This window comes from Pelophylax lessonae (assembly GCF_965119305.1).
Source record: "Pelophylax lessonae genome assembly, chromosome: 3".
In the NCBI taxonomy this organism is placed as follows: Eukaryota; Metazoa; Chordata; class Amphibia; order Anura; family Ranidae; genus Pelophylax; species Pelophylax lessonae.
In genome coordinates, this window is record NC_138770.1 from 249,118,749 (window position 1) to 249,133,500 (window position 14,752).

At 42.5% G+C, this 14,752-nt stretch overlaps 1 protein-coding gene across 2 annotated transcripts in view; it reads left to right on the plus strand.

Annotated features, from left to right (window-relative positions):
• Positions 1-2,664: 2,664 nt before the first annotated feature.
• MFSD1 (major facilitator superfamily domain containing 1) overlaps positions 2,665-14,752 on the plus strand; it is a 115,137-nt gene continuing 103,049 nt past the window's right edge. For both annotated transcript variants that reach the window (XM_082249882.1, XM_082249883.1), the window contains exons 1-2: positions 2,665-2,829; positions 13,924-13,976. In XM_082249882.1, the coding sequence (XP_082106008.1) occupies positions 2,673-2,829; positions 13,924-13,976 (210 nt within the window). In that variant the 5' untranslated portion in view covers positions 2,665-2,672. The remainder of the gene's footprint in view (positions 2,830-13,923; positions 13,977-14,752) is intronic.

A 14,752-nucleotide genomic window follows, 5' to 3' on the forward strand; every position in this document is an offset into this window, starting at 1 on the left:
CCCATGCTTAACAGTTGGACAGAGGTTCTTTTCATTAAATTCTGTGCCCCTTCTTCTCCAAATGTACCTTTGCTCATTCCGGCCAAAAAGTTTGATTTTAACCTCATCGGTCCACAGAACTTGTTTCCAAAATGCGTCAGGCTTGTCTATATGTTCATTTGCAAAGTTCAAATGCTGATTTTTGTGGTGAGGACATAGAAGAGGTTTTCTTCTGATGACTCTTCCATAAAGACCATATTTGTACAAGTATCTCTTTATAGTGGAATAGTGTATCACAACTCCAGTGTCTGCCAGATCTTTCTGGAGGGATCGTGCAGTCAAATGTTGGTTTTGAATTGTTTTTCTCACAATCCTGCGAGCTGTTCTGTCTAATATTTTTCTTGGTCTTCCAGATCTTGCTTTAACTTCCACTGTTCCTGATGATTGCCATTTCTTAATTACATTCCCAACAGAGGATATTGACATCTGAATACGCTTTGCTATCTTCTTATAGCCTTCTCCAGCTTTGTGAGTGTCAACTATTTTCAGTTTCAGTTTTCTAGGCAACTGCTTAGAAGATCCCATGGTGCTGATTGTTGGGGCAAGGTCAGATGAGTCTGGGCATTTAAAACCTTTGAGATTGACATCACCTGGTCTTCCCAGACGATGATTGAGAACAATCCATGACACTGGCAGGTCTCAGCCTTGCAAAGGGGGCAGTGTATGCTATAAATTCTGCAGGGTGCCCAAACTTCTGCAGATGCCATTTTTTTTTGTTTTCTGTAATTTTGAAAGTGTCAATGATGGAAATAAAATCTAACTTTTGTTGACATATTATAAGAATGTCTAATCTGTAATTTGATGCCTTCTGGAGATTTTTCCATCTTTCCTTGGCTTCTTTATGCACATTAATACAAATTTCTACCTGGGGTGCCCGAACTTTCGATCACCACTGTAAGCAGTCAGAACTTCTCCAGAGGAGAACAGGTCCTAGGGAAAGCTGGAGTCTCATAGAGTGAGTGGCGTTATATGAGTGTAATGGCTTACATAACACGTTTTTTGCCAGTACCCAATCACTTGAAGGTAGTCCACATATCATACCTCCCAACTGGGAGATGGGAATGAGGGACATTTATTAGCAAAAGTATGTATGGATAGGACACCCCCCTGCCATGCCCCCTAAAAGAGAATTTTACAAAAAAAAAATTAAAGCGGTTGTCTACCTCTGGCCTTTTTTTTAATTTTTTTATGCATACTAGCACATTATGTGAAACTTACCTTAAAACAAAGCTGTTCCAGCTCCGCAATGTCATCGCTGCAGCTGGCTTATTCTTCACCGTCTTGCTTCCAGGTTCGCGGGCTCCAGCTCTGTGACTGGCTGGAGCGACGATGTAACTCCTACGCATGTGCGTGGAAGCTGCTGTTCAGGGCACAGAAGGAATGGCACGGGTGGCCGTTCTTTCAGAGCGCATGCACCAGTGATCTCACTGGCTGCATGTAATGTAAATATCTCCTAAACGCTGCACATTTAGGACTACCTATATGACTACCTACATTTACACTACCTATAGGCAGGGCTTTTTTTCAGCGGGAACGCGGGGGAACGCAGTTCCGGCACCTCTAGCACTGAATGCATGAAATGGCAAGGGGTGTTGAGGTGTGCTTGAGGATCTATTGTTGCTGGGGTTCATTTGTTGCTAGGAAGGATCTACTATAGAGGGAGGAGTCAACTGTTGGCTGCTGGAGGGTCTATTGATGCTGGCTTCTAGGAGATCTATTGTTGCTGGAGGGGTCTATTAATGCTGTGATGGATCCATTGTTGCTTGGGGGGTACATTGCTGTGTGGGGGGGGGGGGGTATTTTGTTGCTGGGGAAAACTCTTGTTGAAAGGGGGGTGTATTGTTGCTGGATGCAGGGAATATATTTCATGGCTTATCAATAAAAAATTCCATAAAATTACTACAAAATGATGCTTGGTGGAACTGGGAGGTGGATAGAGGGAGTAATCAATGGATGGTGCTCAGAGGTTGGTAGGGGGCGGAGACAAGGGGATGGCTTGAAAGGGGAGTCACCTTTTCTTTGAGAAAAAAAGCCCTGCCTATAGGTAAGTCTTATTATAAGCTTACCTATAGGTAAAAGTCAGGAAAGGAAGTTTACTTCCTCTTTAAAACCCAAAAGTGTTTTTTTTTTTTTTTTTACCACTACTATTCCTTTAGATTGGCTTTTGTAATTTACAAATGCAGCAATTTAGAAACTGGATGAAAGGTTTAGCACTGGGAAACACTTTTTGAAAGGTAAAAACTGCACTTTATATACAACTTAATAAATCAGACCAAAATGAGGGACACATGAGGAGGAAAGAGGGACTTTGTTCCAAAGCAGGGACAGTCCCTTGAAATCATGGACAGTCCCTGGAACTCAGGGACATTTGGGAGCTATGACTTACAACCCGTGGCCCCTATGAGTACAAGACTTGAGTCCCCTACTGTACAAATATATGTTGTCTAAATGTAAATATTGCAAACACGCCTCCATAAAATCCATGTAGTATAGGTGAGTGCACTGTACTTCCTCCTATAGTACTGGGAGAGCAGATAGAGAAGCTGCACAGTGCACACCAAACCCGCCCCCTCTGGTCACATGAGAGCGAAGCATGTGATCCCGGTCAGTCACGTGACTAGATAGTAGACAATATGGCGGGGTACGAGGAGGAGGAAGAAGCGCTGCTCCCCGAGGGATCAGATGGGGGCTCCGCCAGCACACCGCAGAGGAACATGTTGGCTATATGTGACCCCAGTCGGTTCGCCCATCGTTTGGTTGTTCTGAGCCTCATGTGTTTTCTGGGCTTCGGTAAGCGGTGTAATGTGGGGAGAGTCAGGCTGCCTGCTAGGTGGGACTACACGTAATGGAGTATAGAAGGACATCCTGTGGGGGAGGGGAGGGGGTTATATTCACATTCCTGCTCTGTACAGTAGTGCAATACAATGTGGACGTCAATAGGGACACTTTATTTTCAGTAGAGTTGTTGATTGAAGGGTGATCCTGTGTGATGATTTTTTTTAAATGTGTGTTGCTCTTGCACACGTCTGTATAATATTCAGCATACGTCTGTACACTTCTGGGCTTCTGGGAGTGTATTTTTGCTCGTACTAGTGTATTTTACAAACTGTAAGTGCCGGTTCACATTTAGTGCCGGTGTAACGTGAGAATTACCTACCCCGTGAGAAAAACCTACCTACGTCACTTCCTGCCAGGAACAGCTGAGCAGCGCAGCAGTGCGCATGCTCAGAGCCCCCGATACCTAATGGAAGAGCTGAGGATCAGACTAGTGCGCATGCGCACTAGTATGAAACGATCTCGGTGTCCGTTAAAAAAACCTACCGACGCGGCGGTGACATAAAATAGCTGTGCTGTACTATGAGTCATCTCTGCTCCTGTCCCGGTCACTTCCCTGATCTTGGCTAGTAAATATAAAAGCGTCTGGCGGCTCCGTGATTTATCTTTTCATACAGCCACCGCCGCTTTTATATTTAGTAGCCGAGAGCAGGGTAGTGACCGGGATAGGAGCGGAGATGACTCATAGTGCAGCACAGCTGTTTTAATGTAACTGCTCGCGTTACACAGACTGCCGTGTAACGTGAGAATTACCTACCCCGTGAGAAAAACCTACCTACGTCACTTCCGGCCAGAAACAGCTGAGCAGCGCAGCAGTGCGCATGCTCAGAGCCCCGGATACCTAATGGAAGAACAGAGGAGCTGACTAGTGCGCATGCACTAGTATGAAACGATCACGGTGTACCTTGAAAAAACCTACCGACGCGGCGGTTACATAAAACAGCTGTTCTGAAATACGAGTCATCTCCGCTCCTGTGCCTGTGACTTCCCTGCTCTCAGCAAGTAAATATAAAAGCGGCTCTCGGCTCCGTGATTTATGTTTTCATACAGCCGCCGCCGCTTTTATATTTATTAGCCGAGATCAGGGAAGTGACAGGGATAGGAGCGGAGATGACTCGTATTTCAGCACAGCTGTTTTAATGTAACCGCTGCATTACATACAGTGCCGAGCACCGGAAGTGAGGTGGGGTAGGTTTTTCTCATGGGTAGGTAATTCTCACGGAACACCGGTTCACATTAGTGCGATCAGAGATCGCATGTAATTCGGAGCGCAGTGCTCCTAAATTACATGCGATGTCTGTGCGGTGCAAATTCAGTCACAGTTTGTATGGCTGAATTCGCACCGCAATCGCATTGAAACATACACAGGACCCTTTTTTTTTGGTCCGCAGCTGAATCGGATCGCATGGTGGTTCACGCTAATGCGATCCGGATTCTGTGCGAACTTTCAAAACGCACTGCGATATGCGATCTGATCAGGGGGTGTCATTAACTTTTAATTAACACCCCCAGCGTATTGTATATGGCAGTGTGAACTGCCAGGGGTGCGTATGTGATGCATGAACACGCTGTATATTCACAGCTTTCCCGTATCGCATAAATGTGAACCGGAACTTGTGCGATGCAGGAACGCTGCAAATATACAGCGTGTTCCCGCATCGCATCCGCACCCCTGGCAGTTCACACTGCCATATGCGATACGCTGGGGGTGTCAATTAAAAGTTAATGACACCCCCTGATCAGATCACATATCGCAGTGCGATCTGCAAGTTCACACAGAATCGGATCACACTAGTGTGAACCACCATGCGACCCGATTCTGCTGCGGAACAAACAAAGGGTCCTGTGCGGGCTGGGTGCGATTGCGGTGCAAATTCAGCCATACAAAACTGTATGGCTGAATTTGCACCGCACAGACATTGCATGTAATTTTAGAAACAGTGCGATCCGAATTGCATGCGATCTCTGTGATCGCACAAATGTGAACCGGCACTAAAAGTTTACATACAAAAAAAAAATGCATGTGTGTGTGTGCATGTAAACGCGAGGGCTGTTTACACGCATAGCTGCATATGTTTTTCTTTTCTGGAATATATGTCTATGAAAAGGAGTATGCTCCTGGGATCCACAACAATTGTATTTTTAAGCAGCCCACTTAAAACTCACTCCCCCCCCATTCACACACTCAATGTGGATGAGTGATTCCTCCTTGTTGCACTATTGTGTTCTGATAGCAGGGAGGCTTCCCCACCATCAGAATGCAATCCACAGGTCGGTGCTGCTGGCGCAGCACAAATCTGACAGGGCGGTTGTACAGAAGTCGATTAGTAAGTGGATCTCTGTACAGCCACCCTCCCCACACATGGATCCAAATTCAGCCAGTCCCTGTAGAACCACCCCAAAATTACATCTATATGTGGCCTGTGTTCTGTCAGAATAGTGCTACCTATCAGATTCTGCTACCGGAAGTGACGTACAGACGAGAACAACTTACTGCGCATGCGCCATCTGTTTCATAATCGCCGCTATACGTTCCAATAGGTTTCCTAATGTGACAGAACACGAAGCAAAGGTGGACGACATCTCACACCCAAGCAAGTCCTGAATTTGAATTTTTTTTAGCAGTAACCTCACTTTATAGAATGAATCACAGTATTACATTTCTATTATTTTTGTATTCTAGTAAATATAGCGAGAAACCTGCGGCCAGAAGGTGGTGACGGCCATCTTTGTACACCCTGCACTGCTCAGCGACAAACTAATTGTATAGTGAAATAGACTATTTCACTCAGTCGTGGTGAAATAGTCTATTTTACTATATAAGGAGAATTCACTGCTAAAATAAATGTAAAATTCAAGACGTGTGGTTGTAAGAAGATGTCCGCATCTGCTTCGTGTTCTGTCACATTAGGAGACCTATTGGAACGCATAGCAGTCATGTTGGAATGCATGCGCAGTAAGTGGTTCTAGTCTGTACGTCACTTCCGGTAGCCAAATCTGATAGGTAGCGGTATTCTGACAGAACACCGGCTTTACTCTGTACGGCTTTGTGCAAGAGCCCTAAGGCTGTATTTACTTTTTAGCGTTTTAAATCGCAGGCAAATTTGCTGCAATTTCAAAGTGCCCAGAAGTGAATGACAAATTGCAGAATGCACTTTTGAGAGGCCATTGTCACGCTGCAATTGTGGCAAACCGCATCACGTGAAACATGTCGCCCAAAAGTAGCTTCTGGGCGATAAGATTGTGATTACTTGTGCTGTAATTTATTGTGGCAGAACTGCGCCACACTTTTAGGTGGCATTCAAATTATTGGCATCTCAAATGTGCCTTCTGCAATGTCATTCATACTTGGGTGCTTTGACATTGCTGGCAGAATCATGGCAAAGCTGCCTGCTATTCAAAAGGCCAAGGTTTGAGTGCATCCTTAAAGTAACACGATGATACTCTAAAGATCAACTCCAGACAAAACATTTGTCTTTTTTTTTTTTTTTTTTTTTTAATGCTGTCATGTTAGAGGGTTAGAAGCATGTCTGCACCCCCCCCCCCCCCCCAATGAAGCATTCAGTGGGGGGGTGGTGGCACTGAGGTTGGAGAGTCCAGTCAATACTAGGTAGCTCAACAACAATGAGACTATTAGAACAGGATCAACATTGCTTCCTGCCCAGTCACCTCTTATAGAGCCAGGCGCAGTGGCCAAGCTTCTTCCATGATGCAGTGCCTGTTAAAATGTTCATCAGCACTGAATACAGCGCTGCAACTGACCAGGGTGACGGGCGCAGGAAACTTAGCTCAGTGATGCTTCACCAGCACTTTTTAAATGTATTTTTTTATTCAATGTTCAGTAGTTCCGAGATCAGCAATTTAAATAGAAACAAAATCTCTCAGATAAAAGGATAAATACAAATGGTATCCAAAAATGTAGTTAAAGACCTAGTTCAAAGCCAATTATAGGCAAGTTATGAGACGGTAGAACCAATTTTCCACCAGGTGTACATCTTCCTATCATAAGTCGGCACTTTTAACAGACTCCATGGCACGGAGCTGCATTTGTGTGTGCTGGTGGCCATCTTTCCTGTTGGGGGAAGGGACTTAAAAATAGCCTCCAGCATGACTCTGATTATAACCTTTATCAGGTTGTAAATGCTGTCTGTCCTGTTGCATGAATCTTCCTCTCTGGTTTTAAATACTGTTTCTGAAATTTCCCTGGAGAGGTGGAGGGGACATGGCAATAAAATCCTGACTGGGGTTTGAAAATCTCCCCTGCCCTTTGTCTTGTTGCTGCGCTGCTTGTGCACTAGTTGAGGGATTTTCCATTACGTTTTGTTGTCCTACCATTGGAAGTAGGAAGGGATTATACAGTCATACAGTGGAAGTAGGAAGGGATTCCCCCCCCCACTCTCTTCCTTGTCTAAGTGAGGAGATGCATATGTCAGTAAAAAGTTGACAAAGGTCCTAGCCTCTTCCCCATTCTAAAAATGTGCTTTGGCAGCTATTTGACTTTAGAAGAGAAGTAGGAAGAAAGCTTTTTTTTTTTTGGTTATATTTCTCTTCTTGGTCACAGAAGTAAGCTTCGTTCTGCACTCCTGTGACCAAGATTCAGCCAACAATGGGCTAAAGCCTGCTGTCAGTTAACTTCACAGAGCCAATCCTGGCTCTGCAAGAATCCTGACTCTAATGTCAGGATCCACCCAGGTGCCTGACCAGCAGCAGTCCCAGTCTCTCAGTGCGCTGCTGAGAGCTTGAGCAAGATGCTGCCTTCACAGTACAGTGCTCCAGTGAGAGCAAAAGGGGCAGAGGAGAGAGAGTCCATGACTGACAGTCACTGCTCACTGAAGATGGAGAACTGAGTCATCAGCAGTCATGTGACCACTCTGTTCTTGGGGGTAGTTGGGGACAGCAGCAGCATTAGGGGAGTAGGTTTGTTTTTAATTGACACACTTCTTTAATTAAAGGGACAACTGTGGTGGTGGTTACAACAGGCATCCTGATGAAAGGGCTTGTACTTTGAATCTTTCCTATCACTTCATCTAAAGTTAGCACACAGAGGGCTGTTTCACAAGGGTGGCAAAGGAGTGGTAAAAACAAGTGGTTTATCTGTGTTTTATAGTTTGTCTAGCAGGAACTTTAGGGCCTCATGTACACTGGACATTGGAAAAACCTCCTCTTAATGCTGGAACTTGACAGCTAGTAAACAACGTTAAAAAAACGTCCGTTTACCACATTTACATGCTGCATTTGCCAGCGTTCGAGTGTTTTTGTTTAGAAGCATTTTGCAGATTGTAGTGATCACTATACCTTCCCCTACCATAATCTCTCTCTCCTGTCTGTTTTTCCCTATTGCATATGGTCAGAATTGTTTCCTTATTAGAAACGCCTTTAAACGAAAATGCTCATAGACATTTTACCACTTTAGCAGCGTTTGCACGCTGTTACAAGCATTTGGCATTTCAAATACCAATAGGCTTCCGTCCTGAATGCGTTTTTATGCTTTACAAACAATGCCTCTAAGCGCAACTGCCTCTAATCAACTATTAAAAAACTCAATGTACATGGACAGATAACATAACCTATAGAGGAAAGTATAGGGGCTGCTGAAATGCCCAACTGCTCCTAAACATCCGTTTATTAGCAGCAGTGTACATGAGGCCTAATAGAGTAGGTAGAAGCTAGAACCCCTATTTAGATTTGTTTGTCTCCCTGTTGGTTTTCCCTTGCCTCCTGTGGAAGGATAATTGTCAGCCAGACAGGAAGTGAGAATTAATCTCCATAAGAGAAGCCTGGATAGCAGTTAAAACATAGTGTCTGGGATACACAGCTGCTGCGTACAGCCACCTATAATAACGAATGTCTGTATGGGGGTTTACACCACTACCTGTGTACAATCCTAGAATCAGTCTGCGTCCATGGGTATACCCAGAAGCACCCATGATCATGAGACCCTATAAAAGTAAATCATATGGCAAATTTGTTTTTAAAACAATTGCCATGTCATTATACATGCTGCAATATTTTCTTCCCACTCACGCCAACTTTGCAGTTAGGAACTGAGATTGGGGGGGGGGGGGGGGGGGGACTTGCCAAAAACCAGCACTGGATGAGACAGAATCATAAGCAGCTTTCGTGTAGGAAAAATCAGCTTCTAGCTTTAGCTTTTTCATGAGCCTATGTTTACACTTGTGTTTGTGGGGGCAGTAGAAACATGCAATTTAGCCACCTTTTTTACCACTCCTCAACTGCTCCCCCTGCAAAAAAAGGTGAACCAACACCCTTCGACCGCCTCACCATCCCTGTCCCAGCTACACTTGCCTCCATGGGTGATTAGCTGTTATTTGAAAGCCCTACGGTTCTTTCCTTAGGGCTTCTGGGGTGGTTCAAAGCAATTCCTAAACAAATGTGTAAAAATTCCATGCTATGGTATACGTAACAGGCTGCAGCCTACCTCATATTATCCCAATAAAGTGATATATAATCATGAATAGGAAAGGGAGGGATAAGTGGCGCTGCCTAATGCCAGGAGAGGTGTGAGCGAGTAGGAAACATCGAGTGAGTCTGATAAGTATCAATCATCCAAAAATCTGTATTTAAATATAAAGTGCAGCAAGAGGTGTGTATAAATATATAATATATACCGAAAAAACAGTACCAATGACGATGTTATGGCTAAAAAAGGGTAAATAAACTAAGTACCCAAAAAAGGAAAAAAAACCTCAAAGTGACATCTGTGCAAAAAATCTGTAAAAATCCAAAAAGCGAAGTTCATAAAGAAATTAGTAATTCATAATCAAATGCCAGATGGTTAATCAATCTTCAACTGGGAGAGAGGGGAGCACATGTGCCTTCAGTCACAAATCACCATTGAAGATTGATTAACCATTTGGCTTATGATTTATGGACTTACCTTTTTGGATTTTTACATATTTTTTACACAGATGTCACTTTTTTTGCACTTTGTCACTTTATTAATGTTTTTTTTGATACTTAGTTTATTTACCCTTTTTTTTAGCCATAACACCATCATTGGTACTGTTTTTCTGTATACATATATTTATACACACCTCTTGCTGCACTTTATATTTATATACAGATTTTTGGATGATTGATACTTGTCAGACTCACTCAATTTTTCCTATTGGCTCACACCTCTCCTGGTATTAGGCAGCGCCACTTATCCCTCCCTTTCCTATTCAAAGCGATTCCTGTTGGTCAACAGCATATGACCAATCGGAATCACTCTGATCTGTCCCACAAGCGACAGAATGCTTTCACCAGCCCCCCCCTGTAACCGTCAAACCCCCCCCCCCCCCCCGTCAGAAAACTTTAAAAAGCATTTTGTTGCCGATTGATTTTGAGAGGGCAATAAGTAAACACAAACCCTTAGGCTATAGAAATTAAAGCTAGCAGCTGATTGGTTGTCATGCACAGTTGCTCCAGCCTCCATAAATTCCCTCTGAAGTGATTGTACCAAACATGGCCTTTTATTCTCAACGTTCAGAGTACTTGTTTTGGGTAAACCTGAATGTCTTCTGTAGGTTCTATGCCATAATCTTACTATGTCCATGTTTTTGTGAAAGAACGAATCATGACCTCTTAGGATTCTCCTAGAAACCTCCCCCACTGCCATGAACACACAGGGATATGCCTAGGTATTTAGTATGTAAACAGTGGATTACAAGGGAAAGGGCAGCTGGAGTCACTAATGCAGTTAATAAAGGATTAGTCTACGGCTTTTGTTGTGCCTTATTTATTAAGTAGGCTGGAAAATAATGGGTCAGCTAAATGTTGTGTTTTTTTTTTTTTTTTTTTTCTCTGAAACTGAATTATAAAGCAGCTGCTTATCATATACATTGTAGTAAATCAGTGGTGTGGCAAGTAATCTATAGTGATTTGCCTCATATCATCACGTCATTGTTGAACATTTGTGAGAGGGTCCTAGGGACCTAAAGCCAGGTACACATGGGCCGAATTTCGGGAGGCATCGGCTGGTTAAAAAAAAAAATAAAAAGACTAATTCGGCCCATGTGTGTATCAGACCTGCATGCTGGAAAACCAGCAGCCGATTGACTCCTGATCAGTGCTCTCAGCCAACGCTGGAGAGCACTGATTGATCAGAGTGTTCTGGTGCCCGTACAGAACATGACAGCTGAGCGGGTGGGGGGAATCATTGTACTAATGTCCAATCGTTAGTACAGCGTCTGACTGTTTTTGTTTTTTTGTTTTTCCAACCTGCTGGGGGGTTTTACAAAAAAAAAAAAAACTTGTAGTATGGTTTAATACTGGAGTGTGTGGTCTTTGTATGGACAAAGTTCTGATGTCAGTCAAGAAACCTGGTATGTGGCCCAGAAAATGAACAACTCAACAATAATGGCATCAGGTGACAGATTATGGAACATGCTAGGACAGTTGCAAATCCTACACTGCACTTTGGTAACATTTTGATTTCTGAGTGCTGAAAGGACAGAAGCAACCATTCCAAGTCTGCAGTACAATCTTTAAAAGAGGAATGTTAAGGTAGTACTCATGGTAAAAAAATATATATATCATAGCAGCTTTCTTTTTATCAAATCTGACATTAGAAACTTTGGAGGTTTTCTCTGTGAGGTTACACCCTTCATGTGATGCTTTACTGACCTATTCATAATCTTGGTCCCATCCCAGCTCATATCAGAAAACCATGTTTAGAATAGATCCTTAGGCCTGGCTTCAATTGCTGCAGACAGGCAATTGATTATTGCTATTCCACAACACTGGTGAAAGTAGAACAGAAGACTTATTATTATTATACAGGATTTATATAGTGCCAACAGTTTGCGCAGCGCTTTACAATATGAGGGAAGACAATACAGGAGGACATAGACTCGGTTCACATTAGCGCGATTTGTCAGCCTGACAAGTTGCAGTATGTCGCGGTCCATTGACCGCTACAGGACCCGTTCTAATAGGAGCGACACAAGTCGCTCCGACTTAGAAAAATGGTCCTGTACTATTTTGGGGCGACCTCGGAGCGACTTGCATAGACTTCCATTATGTGAAGTCCCTGCAAGTCGCTCCGAAGTCATGGTGCACGGGACTGACAAGTCGCCTCCCGAATTCGTGCAGAGTCATGTCGCCCCAGTGTGAACCGACTCTTAGAGGGCCCTGCTCGTTAGAGCTTACAATCTAGCTTATCAGATTCATTCATAACAAATAAACAAATTACAGCCTACAATCGTATAGAGAAGATCATATTTCTTTTTTAGAGGTGCACGCAATGGAAATTTTGGTACTGGAACCAAAAATGCAGGATGCGCTTGGCTGAAAAAACGAAACTAAAGATAACCGTTTTTAAAAAAAATATATATTTTTATGATTTGTATTTATTTGACTTTTTATTTAATATCGTGAATTTAAATGAATATGAAATTGTTGGCCATTATCGGCACCTTTAGCAGAAGAAAAGCCCAACAAAAATGCATTCCCTTTAAATTCACACTTGTCTGTTGCGTTTCCGTTGTGATGTTAAAAAATCTTGCTGCATTTTTGGTTAAAAAAAAACGCCCCAAAAACACTTCTCCCTGTTGCAATGCATTGAAAACGCAGCAAGAACGCATCAATAATGCACGTGTTACGTTTTTGATGCTGTTTTTGAGTCATATGACCTATGAAAAATACACCATCGGCACAGGATAGGATAGAAGAGATCAGGGAAATTACATGTTTGGGGGGGGGGGGGGGGGGAGAGATTTCTGAAGGAGACTCCTGAACAGTCAACAAGGAAGACTGTTCTGTTTCTCAGATAGTGAATTCATAAAATAAGTGCGGTTGGGGAGGTGTGCGGAAGTATGTTCTAGAGGGGCAGGAGGGATCTTTGTTGTGAAATCTGGGACAAACCTTTTCCCAGGCAAAAAAATAAAATGGGTCAGAGCAGGGGATAACGCAGAGTTCCCAGAGAGGGGTCATGGACTCTATATTGTGAGAGAAACAGAGCTTACAGATGGTTTTGTCCCACAAGAAGAAAGGGGAGGGTAGTTTGCGCCTATGGTTTTGAAAGTTCATGCTATTGGAAATTCATACAATAATAACCTGCTCTTGAGAATGTGGAATTCAATATTTGATTCTCCTAAATATCTAAATGTAAATATGAATATTTGAATTTCTCATCTGCTTGAAATGATGCAGTTTAGGATTCTAGGCATTTGTGTTTTTTTTTTTTTTTTTTTTTTTATTGCATGTTTCTCTGTTGGCATGTCTACCTATAAAATTCACAATTTGTCTGGTTTTTAGAACAATCCTCTCCGGCTGTTTTGGCACATGGAGTCCAGATTACTGAACGTATGCTATAGATTCAGGACACTGCTGTTATCGTAGAGATGACAGTTCATTCATGCCAAATACTACACATACTGCTTTTCTTCCAGCACTGCGACTAATAATTTTGGTTTTTATGCAGTGCAGGAATTGTTGACTCTGCTTCTTTTCTGCTCACCGATTCACAAAATGCCTTGTATGGTGTTCACAGAAATTGTTGATTAGGTGTTCTAAAGGGTTGCAGAAAAACTGTCACTAGGGTGAAAGACTTTAGCTCTGCAAATATTATACAGGCATGGGGCAGCCAAGTAAAAATATATATTTACTAAATAAACTAATATAAAGCAAAAATGGGGATGGGTTAAAAGCAAACGACATATTATATTGCTGGCCCAGACTCCTCCCATTTTGTTTCTACTTCCTGGAAATGGAGGAAGTGTACCACCCTTGCCTCCATCCTGCAGTGCAGTGACTGCTCTGCAACTGAAGTAACAGGCCTGGTAATTGTAATGTGGGAGCAGACAGAAACAGTAACTATCGGTCACTTTTTGCATCGTCTCAGGAGAACTTGAGACAGCCCGGTGTGAACAAATGTTAAAGAGCAAGCCCAGACAACATGTGAAACATGAATTGTGTTATGAGATTTTGGTTTACAGAGTAGCTGCTTAAAAAATAGTAGTAGTAATAGTGCATAAGCTTGTGCTGTTTGTTTCTTTCATTTTGCATGTTCAATATTTTTGTGACATTTCACTTTTCCATTTATAGGTAGCTATTTCTGCTATGACAACCCAGCAGCACTACAAACACAGGTCCAGTTGGTAAGTGTTTCTGCAGTTAACTAAGCTACAGGTTTTAGTTCTCTCATTATACCTGCTCCCAAAGGACTGCTGGTTTTCCTCCTTCTGCTGTTTGTGCATGTCTGCATTACCTGTCTGGACAGTGAAGACAGCCAATCCAAACTATTTGTATAAAACTAATGTGACATTCAGTAAACATTCACTGTGGGTTAATCAGTCACTGTATTCAAAAAACACACACACCTGGAAGATCTACATGCAGGGGATATTTACTAAATGTCACATTGTATGCCCCAAAGTTAAAGTAGAACTAAAGGCAACACTTTTTTTTTTTTTGGAGAGTAAGGGAGGGTTATAACCCTTGTCAGGTTTTTTTTATCCATCTCTGCCCCAATGGGGTCATTTTCCCTTCCAACTCCCGTTCTGGCTATGGGACAGGAAGTGAAGGAAATTCGTCCAAAGTGAAGTGGTTCCAGGTCCCTCCCTGGTTGTCACCAGAACTAGTGTCCCCATTGGAATATTTCTGCTCTATTGTTGTACTGGCAAAAACCCCAAATTTTTTTATTTAATTTTTTTTTCTTTCACTTTTTATAACCGTAAGCCTGACAAATGGAGAGGGTTAATCTCCATAACATGTGGACAGACATCCATGAAAAAACTTAAAGATGTTCTAAGAAAAAAAAAAAAGTTGCCTTTTTAGTTATATTTTAATGACTTTAATGGGAGTTCTGATAGTAGAACATTGTTCTTTTAATAGAATGTGTGTTTTTTTTTTTTTTTTTTTTATTTTTTTTTAT